At 38.6% G+C, this 19295-nt stretch overlaps 1 protein-coding gene across 6 annotated transcripts in view; it reads left to right on the top strand.

The window, feature by feature from the left end:
- Window positions 1-19295, top strand: part of dip2a (disco-interacting protein 2 homolog A) — a 108904-nt gene extending 89609 nt beyond the window's left edge. For all 6 annotated transcript variants that reach the window (XM_026272597.1, XM_026272598.1, XM_026272596.1 and 3 more), the window contains 28 exons: window positions 423-546; window positions 635-744; window positions 911-1013; window positions 1406-1470; window positions 1614-1707; window positions 3142-3261; window positions 3375-3489; window positions 3725-3864; window positions 4022-4158; window positions 4772-4852; window positions 4973-5100; window positions 5185-5299; window positions 5492-5699; window positions 5786-5886; window positions 8081-8161; window positions 8244-8367; window positions 8463-8584; window positions 9970-10081; window positions 10172-10281; window positions 10367-10497; window positions 10584-10752; window positions 11314-11484; window positions 13162-13223; window positions 13388-13445; window positions 15511-15585; window positions 15712-15886; window positions 16130-16253; window positions 17446-19295. In XM_026272597.1, the coding sequence (XP_026128382.1) occupies window positions 423-546; window positions 635-744; window positions 911-1013; window positions 1406-1470; window positions 1614-1707; window positions 3142-3261; window positions 3375-3489; window positions 3725-3864; window positions 4022-4158; window positions 4772-4852; window positions 4973-5100; window positions 5185-5299; window positions 5492-5699; window positions 5786-5886; window positions 8081-8161; window positions 8244-8367; window positions 8463-8584; window positions 9970-10081; window positions 10172-10281; window positions 10367-10497; window positions 10584-10752; window positions 11314-11484; window positions 13162-13223; window positions 13388-13445; window positions 15511-15585; window positions 15712-15886; window positions 16130-16253; window positions 17446-17698 (3408 nt within the window). In that variant the 3' untranslated portion in view covers window positions 17699-19295. The remainder of the gene's footprint in view (window positions 1-422; window positions 547-634; window positions 745-910; window positions 1014-1405; window positions 1471-1613; window positions 1708-3141; window positions 3262-3374; window positions 3490-3724; window positions 3865-4021; window positions 4159-4771; window positions 4853-4972; window positions 5101-5184; window positions 5300-5491; window positions 5700-5785; window positions 5887-8080; window positions 8162-8243; window positions 8368-8462; window positions 8585-9969; window positions 10082-10171; window positions 10282-10366; window positions 10498-10583; window positions 10753-11313; window positions 11485-13161; window positions 13224-13387; window positions 13446-15510; window positions 15586-15711; window positions 15887-16129; window positions 16254-17445) is intronic.

The raw sequence follows: 19295 nt of genomic DNA, 5'->3' as shown, positions 1-19295 counted from the left end.
GGTGAGGGGCATAACATTTGCATCACATGCTTTAGGTATTCGGCCAATCACAATGCACTGGATAGCTGGCCAATCAGAGCACACTTCGCTTATCAGAACGATGAGCTTTGTGAAAATCAACACATTTCAGAAAAGTGGGACATAGAGGAGCGACAATAATGTACAGTATGTGGAAAATAATGTGTTTTTTTAACCTTAAACCACATAAACACATTGCATTTCACCAAATACACCAAATAATGCATGCATTTTTACCAATTTCATAAGACCCTTTTAAAATGAAGGTCACAAAAACACGCATGTTGACTTAGTGTTGTGTTGTTGAGACTGTTATCGCAGACCGTCTGATTTAAGACAGAGAAGGAGTGAGTGGACTGCAGATCGGTGTTGTATTGATGACTGTCTGTGTCTCCTCTCATCAGGATGCAGGCAGTCAGCAGGTGGGGTTTCTGTTGGGCAGCTGTGGGGTCACTCTGGCGCTGACCACTGATGCCTGTCAGAAGGGTCTGCCCAAAGCACAGACCGGAGAAGTTGTCACTTTTAAGGGTGGGTGTTCTGTACAAGCCACTTACTTCATCTTTATTTTATGGTGCTGTTTCTTCACCTCGGGTATATTGTGTATATGTTTTTACAGGCTGGCCACGACTGCTGTGGTTCGTTACTGATGGAAAGCATGTTGCAAAGCCTCCTAAAGACTGGCATCCTCCAATAAGAGATGCTTGCAATGAGATCGCATACATAGAGGTCATCTATCTATCTATCTATCTATCTATCTATCTATCTATCTATCTATCTATCTATCTATCTATCTATCTATCTATCTATCTATCTATCTATCTATCTATCGTCTGACCATCCATTCATCTCTCTGTCCATCTCTCTAACTCTGAATCTGTCTGTCTGTACACAGTATAAGACCAGTAAGGAGGGCAGCACTATGGGCATCACGGTGTCTCACTCTGCCATGCTGGCTCACTGTCATGCGCTCACACAGGCCTGTGGCTACACAGAGGGTGAGTGTGTGTGACTTACACACATCACACACAGGCTCTTCTGAGACCGGCCTCTGCAGGTCTATAGTGTCCTACTTCCACTCTCTAAATAATTTCTCACAGACCCTTAACACTTAACACTTCCCCAGCAAGCTCCTGCAGTAAAGACACTGTTACCCTCTTCTTCTGCCTCTGTATACACCTTTAATACTAGATTTAGTGCAAATGCAATTGTTATCAGTTAGATCTACACAACTAAGGTCTAAACAACAAAAATTCTAAAGTTTTAAAATGATTCATGCATAATTTATGTTGTTTACTTGCTGCTGTTTACATACATCACACCATTATTGTAAATGTTTTTTGCAGTATACACCACTAAATGTTTACTGTGATTTTACTGTCTTGTACAGGTGAAATTATAACAAATGTTTTGGACTTCAAGCGAGATGCTGGTCTATGGCACGGGGTGCTCACGGTAAGTCGTGGTTTGATACGTTCACACACAGTACACTCACACACACATGGATAAGGAGTTAGATCACCTCGCACTCATCCAGCTGTCTTTTGCTTTCTTAACCTGTGTCCTTGGCAACTGCTGTCATGGTGATGTGTGTTCAGAGTGTGATGAACCGAATGCACGTGATCAGCATCCCATACTCGCTGATGAAGGTCAACCCTCTCTCCTGGATCCAGAAAGTCCACACATATAAAGGTGAGTGTACTGCCTAAAGCCAGACCGCCTGTGTGTCATGATCTTAAGCCACAGAACTACGGCCACTTTCATGTGGATAAACCAAATCAACTGATGTTTGATGCAGTTGCTGTGCATTTAAAATAGATATTTAGCATTGCAATTAACTGTATTTTTCTTCAGATTACAGAATCTTTATGGACTCTTCTAAAAGTTGATACCAAAGTTTTTGGATTCTAAAGTAAAAAGGAGGTTTAAGTGAGTTAAACCTGTGAAACCTGTTAAAATAAATAAAGAATTTGCTGCTGGTTTGAAATGAATACATTTGGACGTAATTTGTCATCAAGATTTGTTTTTTTAATAAATGCTGTAGAATCTGTACATTAGAATGATTTCTGAAGGATCTTGTGAAACTGAAGACTGGAGTAATGATGTTAAAAATATAGTGTTGCCATCACAGGAATACATTTCATTTTAAAATATAATAAAATAGAAAACAGTGCTGTTTTTACTGCATTGTTGATTACAGTAAACGAATGCAGTCTTGATGAGCATAAGAGATGTCTTTCAAAAATATTTAATATCTCAAACTCTTGGACAGTAGAATACTGTATTCTCCACATTTCTTCAGATTATATGAATTATGAAGATTTACTCATAATATTTTAAAAAAGACACTTTTGCCACCTACGGGTTAAATGATGTAACTACACAAAGAGGAGTTTGTAAACTTTTTAAAGTTAAAATTTATTTCTAAAATACTGTCTACTGGATTAAAATTGTTCAGAAATATTATATAATCTGCTAACAGAGCATTGTGAACAAATGTTAATTTTAAGGGAAACCTTTCAAAAGAGTAAAATATTTAACAAAGACAGTAGGCTACTGGTACAAGACTCTGACATGTAGGTTTAATGTTAATAGGTGGTCTCTATATGTGACCCTGGATCTCAAAGCCAGTCATAAGGGTCTTTTTATTATTATTATTATTATTATTATTATTTTTACTGATTTATACATAAACTGAAATCTAAATAAATAATCATTCCATTGATGTATGGTTTGTTAAGATAGGCTCAGACATTTGGCTCAGATAAAACTATTCGAACACCTGGAATCTGTGAGAGCAAAATAATCAAGATATTGAGAAAATTGGCTTTAAAGTTGTCTAAATGAAGTCTTTAGCAATGAATATTACTAAACAAAAATTAACCTTGTATATATTTAATGCAGGAAATTTACTAAATGTATTCATGAAACATGATCTTTACTTAATATCTTAATGATTTTTGGCATAAAAGAACATATACACATACCCATGCTACTTATGACTGCTTTTGTGCTCCAGGGTCACATATAAACAGTAAACTCCTGTTTCACATCATAGCTGTTACTACACTGATTAAATGCTGTGTGACTGTTTGCATGTTCATATGTCCTGTGTGTTTCAAACAGCTCGTGTAGCCGTGGTGAAATCCAGGGACATGCACTGGTCACTTTTAGCCCAGCGGGATCAGAGAGACATCAGTCTCAGTTCTCTCCGCATGCTCATCGTCGCTGATGGAGCAAACCCATGTGAGTGATCACTTAAACAGAACAATCTGAGCACAAGCGTAATTCCAAGTGGTATGGAACACAGCCTGAAATGTCGCTGGAACATTGTGTGTGTTGTGCATATTGAAATGCAGGGTCTATTTCGTCCTGCGATGCCTTCCTCAACGTCTTTCAGGCCCGTGGGCTGCGGCCAGAGGTGATCTGCCCGTGTGCAAGTTCCTCTGAGGCTATGACCGTCGCCATCCGCAGGTACACTGATGACATTACAGCAACTTGCTACTGTAAAACCACTACTGTTCTAGTGCATGCATTCTGCCCAGTTTACACAAGACACTGCTTGCTATTTTATTTCACCTTTTTCTCTAATGCATTTCAGTTAGCATCTCAGAAATGATAATGGTATTTTGCATTTGAATTTGCATACAGCAGTATCGTTTTCCAGAGCACAAATCCATGTTGAATGTCTCTGTATGTGTGTGTTCAGGCCTCCAGAGATGGGTGTTCCTCCTCCGGGGAAGGCAGTACTGTCCATGAGCGGTCTGAGTTATGGAGTGATTCGAGTAGACACAGAGGAGAAGCTCTCTGTGCTCACTGTCCAGGATGTGGGACAGGTCATGCCTGGAGGTGAAACCTGCTTTACTCTCACGGATTTTTATTGGATGAATAGTGCGATGAAGGAATGCTTTACTTTTTTGGCACTTTATGTTTAACATTCTATTATTCTTAATTTTGTATTTCCTTTGGGGACTAATGTGCTGTCTATGCATCTCTGTGTGTGTAGCGCTGGTGTGTGTGATTCGGTTAGAGGGCACGCCATACCTGTGTCGAACGGATGAGGTTGGAGAAATCTGTGTGAGCTCCAGCAGTACAGGAATCTCCTACTACGGTCTGCCAGGCATGACCAAGAATGTCTTTGAGGTAAATGAAATCTCCAATGATTTTTAAACATATAGTGTTGGTCTTAAAATGTTCAATAGATATTCGATTTCGGTTCTATATTGAATTAAAAGTGCAGCCATAGTGGTATCAATTTTGAAAATTAAATATATCTGTCAAAAACTCACATTCAGTGGGCCATTCTGTAGATGACACATACCAGTTGGCGTATTTTGGATCTTTTTGAGCGAGTCGTTGAATTATTCACTCGTTTAAAACATTCATTCACATCTGCAATTCTTGTTATTATACTTTACTGAAATTTCTGACGCTATGATTCAACTAAGTGATTCTAGAAAGACATGAGCATTTTCTCTACAACAGTAAAGATCAAGTTATATTATATTGTCTGACTGTGGCATAACTTTATATAAGATATAGAAAAAAGTAACAATAATAGCCAATGAGAACAATTTATAAAAAAATGGTTAAAAGTTCACAAATAAAACCACTAGTCATCAAGAGCTTTGAGTTATGTGTTATAACCCTGTTAAAAAGTCGTTGATGCTTACCTAAAAAAAAAAAAAGGTTAGTAAAATCAGGACTTGACAGCATTGTGAACTCGACTAAAATGTTTTCGTTGTCTTGTTTTCAGACCATTCCAGTCACATCATCAGGAGCTCCCATCAGTGACAGACCCTTCACACGCACATCTCTCCTTGGCTTCATCGGGCCGGTGGGTCCAGATGCCTTAAAACAAAACCATTCCTATTGAAGCAGGATAACTTTTGAGTGTCTTTTAATTCAAAACGTGGAGTTCATCTTTCTGGGATTGGCTTTGTTTCTTGTATTACAGGACAATCTGGTGTTTGTGGTGGGAAAGATGGATGGACTGATGGTGGTGAGTGGACGGAGACATAACGCAGATGATGTGGTGGCCACAGCACTGGCCGTGGAGCCCATGAAGTTTGTGTACAGAGGAAGGTAACTCAAATGTCATTTACTCTTGACTTGAGATGAGTATGAATCTCTGCTCGGACTGAAGGCTGCATCTCTTTTCTCTGTCAGGATTGCGGTTTTCTCTTTATCTGTGCTGCATGATGAACGCATTGTTGTGGTGGCAGAACAGAGACCAGACGCCTCGGAGGAGGACAGCTTCCAGTGGATGAGCCGTGTGCTGCAGGTGAACACACACACACATTTATCATAGCTATCTAAATGAGGACACTGCAAAATAATATTCTTAACCTAATCCTAACAGAAAACTGAATGCATTTTTACAATTAGTAGTAGGTTTGTCCGACTGTGCACAAACACAACACTCATAGACACACTCATACATATTTTTCTTGATCACCTTCTGTCTCACTCTCAGGCTATCGACAGCATCCATCAGGTGGGAGTGTACTGTCTGGCTCTGGTGCCCGCTAACACACTACCCAAAGCTCCTCTGGGCGGCATCCACATCTCAGAGACCAAACAGCGCTTCCTGGAGGGAGCCCTGCACCCCTGCAACGTCCTCATGTGTCCTCATACCTGTGTCACCAACCTGCCCAAACCTAGACAGAAGCAGCCGGGTACAGGTGAGTCCTGCGCCAGTGTTGGGTGGTGGTTTTTCATTTTATGCACATTTTGCACATCATATGGCCTGTTGTCTCTGTTGTGTCAGAGGTGGGTCCTGCTTCCATGATAGTCGGAAACCTAGTGGCAGGAAAGAGGATTGCACAGGCCTGTGGGAGAGATGTTTCACAGCTGGAGGACAATGATCAGGTGAAGATCAACCCCATTTCACTCTTTCAAACCACAGAGATCAGAGGTCACCCTTTTTTTTTTAAAAGAGTACTTATTATGGAAATAATTAATGCTGTCAAACGATTGATCTTGATTAAGCACATCTATTAATGTACACTCTGCTGTCTCACAACTGTGCAGCCATGCACAGCTCAAACCACATCATTAAATTTGCTGATGACACGACTGTGGTAGTTCTCTTCAGCAAAGGAGATGAGTCAGCATACAGAGAGGAGGTGCACCTACTAACAGTGTGGTGCAAAGTCAACAACCTGTCCCTGAACGTGGACAAAACAGAAGAGATGGTTGTTGACTGTAGGAGGGCACAGAATAACCACTCCCTGCTGAAAATTGACGGCTCCCCCATTGAGATCCAAATTCCCTGGTGCTCATCTCACAGAGAACCTTACCTGGTCTCTCAACTCCAACACTTTAGCAAAGAAAGCACAGCAGCATATGTACTTCCTACGAAGGCTGATGAAAGCACGTCTCCCACTCCCCATCCTCACCACTTTCTACAGAGGGACTATTGAGAGCATCTTGAGCAGCTGTATCATTGTCTGGTTTGGTAACTGCACATTGGCAGATTGCAAGACCCTGCAGTGGATAGTGTGGACAGCTGAGAAGATCATCGGGGTCCCTCTCCCTCTTTCTCAAACATTTACACCACATGCTGTACTCGTAAAGCCATCAGCACTGCGGGCGATCCCACACACCCCTTTCATAAACGTTTCACCCTCCTGCCATCTGGTACAGAAGCATTCAGGCCCTCACAGTCAGATTGCGTGACAGCTTCTTCCCCCAAACCATCAGACTCCTCAACTCCAGAGGACTGTAGGGATACAGTAGGGAACTCATTCACACACTGGACAATTTAAAGGAATCACGCACACCCCATTCTATTATCTACCTCCGCATAAACAACTTTGTACAACTTTTCGCTGTCTGCATTGTTCTCTCACTATGCACACATGCACTTGACATAGTCCTGTGTAGTCTGTGTTAAATTAAAATTCTGTCATTTATTACTCATCCTCATTTCGTTCGTTCATCTTCGGAACACAAATTAAGATATTTTGATGAAACCCGAGAGCTCTCTGACCCTCCCATAGACAGCAAGGATCCTTACAAGGCTCAACTTAGCAAGGAGATAGGTAAAATAGTTCATGTGACATCAGTGGTTCAACCACAATTTCACGGAGCTATGAGAATACTCTTGTGTGCAAAGAAAACAAAAATAACGACATGATTCAACAATTCCTTTCCTCCATGTCACCCTTTAGCGCAACATACTAAACACATACATAAACAATGTATGCCACAATGTACATGGATACTTTGTTTACATTCTGATCAAAGCGTAAACACTGTAAACAGTATGTGATACTAAAATTGTTATTTTTGTTTTCTTTACACACAAGAGTATTCTCGTAGTTTCGTAAAATTACTGTGTAGCCAGCAACTGATGTCCCATGGACTATTTTACCGATGTCCTTGCTAGGTTTCAGAGCCTCGATTGTATTAGAATTCTTGCTGTCTGTGAGAGGAACAGAGAGCTCTCGGAATTCATCGAAAATATCTTAATTTGTGTTCCAAAGATGAACGAAGGTCTTACAGGCTTGGAACGACATGTGGGTGAATCATTCATGACAGAATTTTCATTTTTGAGTACATCTTTATATTTAATTTCATAATTAATTCTATAGTCACTGAAATTTGGTAAAGGTACTGTTGAATGTGCTGAAAAGGCATGTATGGCTGAAAAGCATTCATGTGGGGCAGCTGTGGCCTAATTGTTAGAGAAGGTTGCCGGTTCGAGTCTCGCTGCTGGCAGGAGTTGTAGGTGGTGGGGAGTTAATGAACAGCGCACTCTTCCCCCCTCAATACCCATGGCTGAAGTGCCCTTGAGCAAGGCACTGAACCCCTAGTTGCTCCCGAGTATAAATGGCTGGCCACTGCTCCGGGTGTGCGTTCACTGCTTTGTGTGTACACTTAGGATAAATACAGAGCAATAATTATGAGTATGGGTAACCATACTTGACAACATGTCACATCATTATCTGCAAGTACAAATAACTTAATCTAATATTTGAAGTACACTGCAAGCGCGCTTTCAATAGAATCAAGTGCACTTTATCACTGTTGTCTGAATGTGTCCTCTCTCGTCTCGTAGTTCCTGTACATGCAGGATGTTCTGCAGTGGAGGGCTCAGGCCACACCAGATCACCCTCTGTTTCTGCTGCTCAACGCCAAGGTACAAAACTCATTATCCCTCAGCCCAGGAAACACTGTATTCATTGACAGATTGTGTATATTCACTATCATCATTTTTTCAGGGCACTGTGGCCAACACAGCCTCCTGTGTACAGCTGCACAAGCGGGCAGAACGTGTGGCCGTGGCGCTGATGGAAAGAGGTCGACTTAACACTGGAGATCACGTAGCACTTGTTTATCCTCCTGGTAGGAGAGAAAGACGCTTATATGAGGTCTAATAAAGAGTGTTTAGATCTCAGGTTTTGTAGGGCTCAAGACCTCTCTGTCTTCCTACTTTGCAGGTGTTGATCTGATTGCCACTTTCTATGGCTGTCTGTACGCCGGCTGCGTTCCAGTCACCGTCAGGCCTCCACACCCACAGAACTTAACCACAACCCTGCCAACCGTTAAAATGATTGTTGAGGTAACTTCAGTCTCTGAGTGCAGCACATGCTGTTTACGATAGGCATGCTTCCCTAGCCAAGAAACAGGAACACTAGCGCCCCCTGGTGAACAAGTCTGTATTATTGTATTTTATAGAATTTTATGTTCATTTTGTTAATATTCATTAGTGTTTTTTTTTTTTTTTTTTTTTTGCTGTGTTTATACATTAACATTATCATAGATTAATAAATGCTTATGAGAAACTTACTCATAAGGTGTTGTTTTATTGTATTTTACTTAATAACAAATTAAGTGTCAATGCAAACAAATAATTCTAAAGCTTTTCTCACTGAAGTCATTTTTGCGTGGTTGAACTTTTTTTTTTAAATAACAAGATTATTTTCATGAATGACGATTATAATGTCCACATACATATACATACATAATGTCCACATATGACCACTGTAGATAAATTAAATTAGATTATATTTGTAGATTGTATATATATATATATATATATATATATATATATATATATATATATATATATATTGTGTGTGTGGTGTGTGCATTAAGAACTAATATGTATTAACAAGTATTATTTTAGCCTTAAAGGGTTAGTTCACCCAAAAGTGAAAATTATGTCATTAATAACTCACCCTCATGTCGTTCCAAACCCGTAAGACCTCAGTTTATTTTTGGAACACATATTTTAGATTTAGTCTGAGAGCTCTCAGTCCCTCCATTGAAACTGTGTGTACGGTCTACTGTCCATGTCCAGAAAGGTAAGAAAAACATCATCAAAGTAGTCCATGTGACATCAGAGGGTCAGTTAGAATATTTTGAAGCATCAAAAATACATTTTGGTCCAAAATAGCAAAAACTTCAACTTTATTCAGTGTTGTCTTCTCTTCCGGGTCTGTTGTGAGCGTGTTCACAACACTGCAGTGACGCTGCTGACGTGTTATCTTTGTAATTGGGCGCACCAGAAAACGTGTCAGCAGCGTCGTGAAAGCACTCACAACAGACCCAGAAGAGAAGACAATGCAGAATAAAGTGGTAATTTTGTATGTTATTTTTGGACCAAAATGTATTTGCGATGCTTCAAAAAATTCTAACTGACCCTCTGATGTCACATGGACTACTTTGATGATGTTTTTCTTACCTTTCTGGACATGGACAGTATACCGTACACACAGCTTCAATGGAGGGACTGAGAGCTCTCGGACTAAATCTAAAATATCTTAAACTGTGTTCCCAAGATAAACTGAGGTCTTACGGGTTTGGAACGACATGAGGGTGAGTTATTAATGACATAATTTTAATTTTTGGATGAACTAAACCTTTAAGCCAGCATCTGATTGATTAAACACTATCTTGTATTCCCTGCTGTAACTTGTCTATCCTGTTGCATGTGTTTGACAGGTCAGTAAGTCTGTATGTATTCTGACAACTCAAGCAATAATGAAACTACTGAAATCCAAAGAGGCAGCGGCCGCTGTGGATATTAAAACGTGGCCATTGATACTGGACACAGGTAAAGACATCATTTACACTACTTTACTATTGTATTATTGCAATCCCTTGTTAAAAGAAACCATAAATTAGGTTTATTGATTCCATTCAGATGATCTCCCAAGAAAGAGAATTCCTCAGATCTACAAACCTCCCACCCCAGAGATGCTGGCCTACCTGGACTTCAGTGTTTCTACCACAGGGATCCTCGCTGGGGTCAAGGTGCTGTCTAACCTGCCATTCAAGTGCCAATATCACATTCATTTCATGTTGGTTTGACATTTCTAACACTGTGTGTTTCTCTCAGATGTCCCATGCTGCCACCAGTGCCTTGTGTCGCTCTGTTAAGCTGCAGTGTGAGCTGTACCCCTCTCGACAGATCGCCATCTGTCTGGACCCCTACTGTGGCCTGGGCTTTGCCCTCTGGTGTCTCTGCAGGTGAGAGCCTGTTTACAGATTGGATACTGTGATACTATATTTATTTATGCGATGCACAGTAATGTAAATCATGTTTGTGCTTGCAGTGTGTACTCAGGCCATCAGTCTATTCTGGTTCCTCCTCTGGAGCTGGAGACCAATCCGTCTCTGTGGCTTTCTGCTGTCAGTCAGTTTAAAGTACGAGTGACGTTCTGTTCATATTCAGTGATGGAGATGTGTACCAAAGCCCTGGGCTCCCAGACTGAAGCTCTGCGGGTCAGTAATACACAGTAATTACACACCCTTAGTAAAAATAAAGTAGCATATCGTATTTCAATATATATATATATATTTTTTAAGTAATATAATCTAAGTAAACCTTTCTATTTATCAAAGAATTCAGAAAATGTTTTTTATCAGTTTCCACAAAAATATTAAGCAGTTCAGCAATGATAATACATCAGCAATGATGCTGTAAATTCAGCTTTGCATCACAGGGATACATTTCATTTTAAAATATGTGAAAATATAAACTGTTTCCAATTTTAAATTGCAATTATATTTCACAGTGTATAAGTGTTTACTACATTTTTGATCAAATAAAAGCAGCATTGGTGAGCATTTTGACTTCTTATACAAATATTTCAAAATCCTACCGACACCAAACTGTAGTCTACTTTTTTTCATTATCTCGGACTAAGTTGTGTGTCCTATCTCTGTGTATCAGAATATTTTAGGATCCAATTGAGCTTACAGTAGTTCTATTTAAAGTCGTTAAAGACAAAAGTTGTATTTGATTGGTTCCACTGAGTTTAACCCCCATCTGTACACCTGTAGTTACGGAGTGTGAATCTGTCGTGTGTACGGACTTGTATGGTGGTGGCTGAAGAACGTCCTCGCATCACACTTACGCAGTCCTTCTCGAAGATCTTCAAAGACCTGGGGCTCTCCTCACGGGCCGTCAGCACCACCTTCGGCTGCAGGGTCAATGTGGCCATTTGTCTTCAGGTCAGTGATGAACTCAAGTGTTTTGTGTTTGTGTTTAGGTAGGGACTCTCATGTGTGCTTTTAAAAGACCTATTCACATTAAGTGTGAAATTTCCATGATTTATTTATTTTTTTATCATGACAAGAATAATGCACTATAAATCCCTTCACACCAAAAGCTAAATATATTGTTACATTTTAGCAATGGGTACAAATTAGCGGTTTCATGGAATGTAACATTTTGTCTAAGGCTATCAGAATTTTTTTTTTTTTTTGGTGTCACTTTGTCGCATCACTCTTTGTGTGAATAGGCCTTTATCTGTTGTAACTGTTTAAAAATCATTTCTTGTACCCTTATGTTCTGTTCACTGGCCTGGATGCCTGTCTGTATGTGTATGTATCTGTTTGTGTATTAAATGTATGCCTGTGTTTGTCTGCTGCTCCATGCCCTCTCGTCAGCCCAACAGGCTGGGCAAGTTGGCTGAGCAGGTACTGTGACCCAGATGGGGACCACAGGGGTGCTAGCAGGGGGCTTCTAGGACGCTTGTAAAGGATCTGCTTTTCATATGTCTCTGTTTGTGTGTATATATATATATGTGTGTGTGAAATCTATCTATCTATCTATCTATCTATCTATCTATCTATCTATCTATCTATCTATCTATCTATCTATCTATCTATCTATCTATCTATCTATCTATCTATCTATCTATCTATCTATCTATCTATGTAGTTTTCATTTACTGGCAGAATGTATTCATATGCCTGCTCTGCTCTTCACAGCTTTTGTGCTTGGCCTTGCACTTAATATAAATCTACTCTAGGCTGTGCTGAAGCAATGCTTGTAGCTGTGCATATAGAGTAGACTGGCTAATGTACGAGCTGTGTTTGCAGTATAGGGGTTACATTCATGAGCAGGTCATTTTAACTGTCGAAATGCCTCATTTCATCATATAATGCTTTACAGTAGGACACAATCAAAGAGTAAGAGTAAGATGTTTTACAAGAACTAATAGCTTAAATTGATGGTTCACCCAAAGATGAAAATTCTGTCATCGCCTTTGTTTCATTCCAAACCTGTATGACTTTTTGGGAAAAATAGAAGATATTTTGAAGAATGTTTTGGTTCCCATTGACTTCCATTATATTTCTTTGTAGTGGAGGTCAATGGGAATCAAAGCTCTTTGTTTACTCTTTGTTTTACATCTGGCTGAGACAGGATTTCCATTTTGGGGTGAACTATCCCTTTAAAGGAAATATATGACAAATTCTCTGTTACTTCCATCTGTGGCATGTCATTTCTAACTTTTGCTAAAAAAATAAAAATAAAAATGCCCCAAGCATTCACAATCTGTCATTTGTTTCACAAACAGAAACTCACAGAATTGTTTGAGCCAATGTTTCCATGGCAGACTGGTTGAACAAACAAAAGATCTGCCTTTGATAGTACATGGAAATGGCCTATAGATGTCACTGCCTATTAATAAAAATAGTTAATAACAGTTTGCCTTTAAGAATCCGTATTCACTTTTATTATCTTTCTGAGAAGGTCGTATGTGCCATGACGTATAATATCACATGGTACATGGTAACACAGTATGTGTGTAGTGCCTGAAGGTGGATCAGTAGAATGAACATTGAAGCTGTGGTGGCAGATATATTACATACTTCCAGTGATCTGCTGTTCTTTGTTTCTAGGGCACCTCTGGGCCGGATCCCACCACAGTTTATCTGGACATGAGGGCTCTGCGGCATGACAGGTGCTATAACAAACACTTATGATTGTCCTAAAGCTTATATATCAGTGTCAATTCATGTCTATTCATATTCTGTTTTTTTATCAGCTAATAAGTAAATTATTTTGGTCTTTTAATTTGAAAAGTTCAGTTATAAATCATGTTTTTTGTTGTTGTTTTTCGCTTAGGGTCCGATTAGTAGAGAGAGGATCACCACACAGTCTGCCACTGACGGAATCTGGGAAGGTGAGAAGTTATAAATAATGAAAAAAAAACATTTTTATGGAATTATGGAATAATTACAAAATATTGATGTTTTTGAAATAAAAGTGTTTATTCTCATCAAGGCTGCATTTATCTGATGCAACATACAGTTAAAACAGTAATATTGTGAAGTATTATTACAATTGAAAATTATTTTCCTGTAAATGTTCTGTATTATATATAACATATATATTCTGTATTATTAATAGCACACACACACACACATATATATATATACACACACATATGTGCTGGTCATATAATTATAATATCACCAAAAAGTTTATTTCACTAATTCCATTCAAAAAGTGAAATATGTATATTATATTCATTCATTACACACAGACTGATATAGAGTATTTCAAATGATTATTTCTTTTAATTTTGATGATCATAGCTGACAACTAAGGAAAATCCCAAATTCAGTATCTCAGAAAATTAGAATATTGTGAAAAGGTTCAATATTGAAGACACCTGGTGCCACACTCTAATCAGCTAATTAACTCAAAACACCTGCAAAAGGTCTTTAAATGGTCTCTCAGTCTAGTTCTGTAGGCTACACAATCATGGAGAAGACTGCTGACTTGACAGTTGTCCAAAAGACGACCATTGACACCTTACACAAGGATATCAAGACACAAAAGGTCATTGCAAAAGAGGCTGGCTGTTCACAGAGCTCTGCGTCCAAGCACATTAATAGAGAGGCGAAGGGAAGGAAAATATGTGGTTGAAATAAGTGTACAAGCAATAGGGATAGCCGCACCCTGGAGAGGATTGTGAAACAAAACCCATTCAAAAAAGAGTGGACTGCAGCTGGAGTCAGTGCTTCAAGAACCACTACACACAGACATATGCAAGACATGGGTTTCAGCTTCACATTCCTGGTGTCAAGCCACTCTTGAACAACAGACAGCGTCAGAAGCGTCTCGCTTCAAAAAGGACTGGACTGCTGCTGAGTGGTCCAGTGCCTAAGCTACCAGTGCCTGGTTTAAGGACCATGGTATCCCTGTTCTTAATTGGCCAGCAAACTCGCCTGACCTTAACCCCATAGAAAATCTGTGGGGTATTGTGAAGAGGAAGATGTGATATGCCAGACCCAACAATGCAGAAGAGCTGAAGGCCACTATCAGAGCCACCTGGGCTCTCATAACACCTGAGCAGTGCCACAGATTGATCCACTCCATGCCACGCCGCATTGCTGCAGTAATTCAGGCAAAAGGAGCCCCAACTAAGTATTGAGTGCTGTACATGCTCATACTTGTCATGTTCATACGTTTCAGGGAGCCAAGATTTCTAAAAATCCTTTCTTTGTATTGGTATTCATTTATTTTCAAATTTTCTGAGATTCTGAATTTGGGATTTTCCTTAGTTGTCAGTTATAATCCTCAAAATTAAAAGAAATAAACAGTTGAAATATATCAGTCTGTGTGTAATGAATGAATATAATATACAACTTTCACTTTTTGAATGGAATTAATGAAATAAATCAACTTTTTGATTATATTCTAATTACATGACAAGCACCTGCATGTGTGTGTGTGTGTGTGTGTGTGTTATTGCTGTGATACAAAGCTGAATTTACAGCAGCCATTGCTCTAGCCATTAGTTGTATCATGATCCTATTTGGTGATCTATTATTATTAGAGCTCAATTATTTTTTATGTTTATTAATAGAAAAGTTTTTCCTGCCACATTAAAAAAAAAAAAAAAAAATCATGAATAGAAATGTCAAAGGAACACCCTGTATTTGGAAATTTAAATCTTTTTTTAACAGTATGAATGTCTTGGTATTGTTTTCAACACTGATGATAATTAAGTTTCCTGAGCAGCAAATCAACATATCAGGATCATGTGACATTGATGACAGGAGTATTGATGCTGGAAATACAGCTTTAATCACAGGAATAAATTACAAAGATATTAAAACAGAAAACAGTTCCTGTAAATTGCAGTAATATAAATGCAGCCTTGTTGAGCTTAAAATACTTCTTTCAAAAACTAAAAAAAAAAAAAAAAAACTTAACTCAACTTAATTTTCTCAACACAGATTCTGCCTGGGGTAAAAGTTATAATTGCTAACACAGAGACCAAAGGCCCTCTTGGAGATTCTCATCTGGGAGAAGTGAGTTTTAAATATTAAAGCAAGTTCTATTAACCACAGAGAACCACATCTGAGCTCTAAAATAAGTAGTCTTACCTTTTATGTTATATTATATCATGTGGAGTGATAAGTGATCATGTGTAACAGATCTGGGTGAGCAGCCCCCATAATGCCACAGGATACTATACGGTTTATGGTGAAGAGGCATTGCATGCTGACCACTTCAGCACCAGACTGAGCTTCGGTGACACCCAGACGGTTTGGGCTCGCACTGGATATCTCGGCTTCCTGCGGCGCACAGAACTTACAGATGCCAGTGGAGGTACTGTATCCAAACACACAAACACACTAGTGTCTCATTTCAAGATATTTCTGAGATGACTTTTCGATTTACAATCATGTTCAATAAAAGCTTTCAACACACCCTGATAAGCTAATATATGAATTTTCTTTATTTAGTTGTAGTGTTTTTACATTGTTTTTGTGGTGTGTACTCATATCAGATAGGATAAAAGGAAAAATCAGTTGTGCTGTCCAGTAAGTGATGTTTTGCACATTATTCTAGAGCGGCATGATGCCTTGTACGTGGTTGGTTCTCTAGATGAGACTCTAGAGCTGCGGGGAATGCGCTACCATCCCATTGATATTGAAACATCTGTCATAAGGTCACACAAGAGCATTGCAGAGTGGTAAGCAATATGATTTCCTTATACTTTAAAGTAGATTTTGATGGAATAATATTACTGTTTATAACAACTTAACATTTGATAGTTTTCATTTGTTCAGTGCATCCATGACAATAGCTAAAAATTCACTATTCTTAATAATTATCTTTGAAAATGTTTAAACATTGTTTTACACTAGTAAGTTTTTCTCAGTTTTTCCTGAGAAGCAAAATTTACAAAGGTATTACTGGAAGTTTCGAGTTAAATACAAGATAAGATCTGTGACATGCTGTTGATTACCTTATTTCCTGAAACGCAAGTTGTGGTATTTTTGTCACATGAAAATTCATAAAAAACTATATGATGACTATAATTACTGTTGGCCAGTCAAACACACATTAATGGACATTGGTAATCTAACATTCTCTAACATAGTCACATCCAATACAATCCACAGCTGCTGCCATTTTCCTACAATTGTTTTGTACTCTGTAATGGATTATAAGAGAACTAACAAACTGGCCCCGCTTCACGTCAGGGTCCTGATCACCCTGTCAGGGTTTTTTCTGCGAGAACAACCGGCTGGATGTACATTGTCCCATACATAAACAATACTGCTGGATGGCGCGATTGACTAATCAGAATCAAATATTCCGCAGAGCCATGTAGTAATACTGAATAACACACTACTGTTAAAACTATATAAAGTATGTTGCGTGTGCTTTAGTATGTTAGTCAACACATCAATATAATACTTATAATTTGACATTATTAAAAAGTTAAATGTGTACTACAGTGTGAAATGGTCATGCAAGTCTGCTCTTTTTAAGTACACTGACCTATTCTTTCATTAATATAATATTATCTGCATGTAATTTTTTAAAATTTGTTTAATGCACACTACAAGTGCACATTAAATACAGTTAAGTACACTTCTTGATCAAGGGATGCCTACTTGTTATCATGTAGTCAGCTAACATTAAAAAGACAAACAGGACTAGTCAACAAAAGCTCTGTGATGATTAACTGTATGCCATGAATGCTGTTGGCGAAGTTTCATTTAACTTTAAGTTTAATTTTGTTACACACTTTATTTGATTTAAAAAATATATAAAACCATGTGTATACCCATGTTGAACAAAAACAGCCATGTTTTGCAGTGTAGATACAGTAAACTGCTTTTCATACATCTTTCTTCTCCTCACTCTCTCCTCAGTGCTGTGTTCACATGGACAAATCTCTTGGTGGTGGTGGTGGAGCTTGAGGGGTCAGAACAGGAAGCCCTGGATCTTGTTGCCCTTGTGACCAACGTGGTTCTGGAAGAGCACTATCTCATCGTGGGGGTCGTTGTGGTGGTGGACCCTGGAGTCATTCCTATCAACTCCAGAGGGGAGAAGCAGCGCATGCACTTGCGGGACGGCTTCCTCGCCGACCAGCTGGACCCTATATATGTGGCCTACAACATGTGAAAATGTGGAACATTGAGGATAAACCAGATGCCAGGAATATCTGCATATGCAAATCTACAAAGGAAACGTTAGGGGGAAGTTCGGACAGGCTTGCCTCTTCCTCCACAAACATGAAGAGTCCTTGATGGAGCTATGCAGTTTATTTTTTTATATCAAACTGTCAGAATGCCTTGCAAATAAAACTCTGATTCAGTGGTCAGGGCAAATGACTTGATTTCATCTCCTGTTTTCTTGTGTGACACAATTATGAGTTCAGTTTTTATTCAAGCACACCTGTCCTGCACATATGACACATGCGTGCTGAATGTTTCCTGTGTGTGAGGAGGACTGGCCCAAAAGGGCAAAGGAGTGCCTGATGTCAAAACAGGATCCAGATTGCAGTTCTATGTCTTTGTCATTTCAAGAGCATGTGAAAATGTGTAATGCACTTCATTTCAATGCATTACTATCGCCATTGTTATGGCTGTAAATAAACAAACAAACAAAAAAAATCACAACACATCAACACACAAATCTTTGATAAATGGAGATTTATCAATTTATATGGATACCAACTGGCAATAAGGATGGATGTAAGATGGAGAAAAGGATATCTAAGTCTTTCTTTGCAAGAAAGCAGTACTGAAGGTGTGCTGTGAATGTGCTGCTCCATAAATTCTCAAGCTTATGCTTTCCCAGCTAGTGTTTCAACATGGGCCTTACATATTTTTCATATGCCTTTGGACTGTTTGTTATTTTTATTTAACTCCCCACCATTCTTTATTAAATCATTTGATTTATGTGTGAGCTTGTTATCAGGGTAATTACAGTGAATAGATGGATAGTCTTATTCAGGTAACCAAGTCTCAATCTGAAAAAATATTTCTTCTCAAATGTACATTAATTACAGCATTTTTTTTTTTTTTTTTACAGTACGACATCACCGTTCAAAACTAATTCTCTTATATTCTTGAAGATGAATGTGTGTAGGTGACATTTTAAGTCTCCTCCATATTACTAAAGAAAAAGAAGAAAGTATCCTTTTCCATTAATTCATTAAAACATACCGAACATATGAGATCGTTATTTCAGGAAAAAATGACCACTGCAGGTGAGGGCTTTTATTCTTCTTTTCATTACTGTGTTAAAGTGTGATATCTGCTTGTATTTTTTAGATGCACTGTACACTGCATTGGGCAGCACTGTAAAGACAACTTTTAACAATGCTTGCTTTCTTTTATTTTGTTCATTACGTAAAAGACAGGCAGTGTGCCTGCTGTAATTATGTACAGAATTTGTGTAATAAGTTATTACTGGGACACCAGAAAACTACAAATACATTTGGCATTGTTTTTCAGTAGCATGAAGGAAACCAGATGTTGTTCAAATCAAAGCTTAATTTCGCAAACAGTAAGGGGAACAACATGAGCCACTATTCATGTAATATTTTATATTGCAATAGACTCAAGAAGTGGTTTTGCTGCAAAGATTGGAAAGCACATACAGCATCTGTATTGCAGGATGGTTGTGTGACTGTTTTGTCATTTAATGAATATTTGGTTGAAACAGCTTTTGACTTATGTTTATATTTCTTAATAAAACCCATGCTTATACATGA

The sequence above is a fragment of the Carassius auratus genome, chromosome 9 (assembly GCF_003368295.1).
Source record: "Carassius auratus strain Wakin chromosome 9, ASM336829v1, whole genome shotgun sequence".
NCBI classification, from domain to species: Eukaryota; Metazoa; Chordata; class Actinopteri; order Cypriniformes; family Cyprinidae; genus Carassius; species Carassius auratus.
This window is presented reverse-complemented; position numbering and strand designations above follow the sequence as displayed.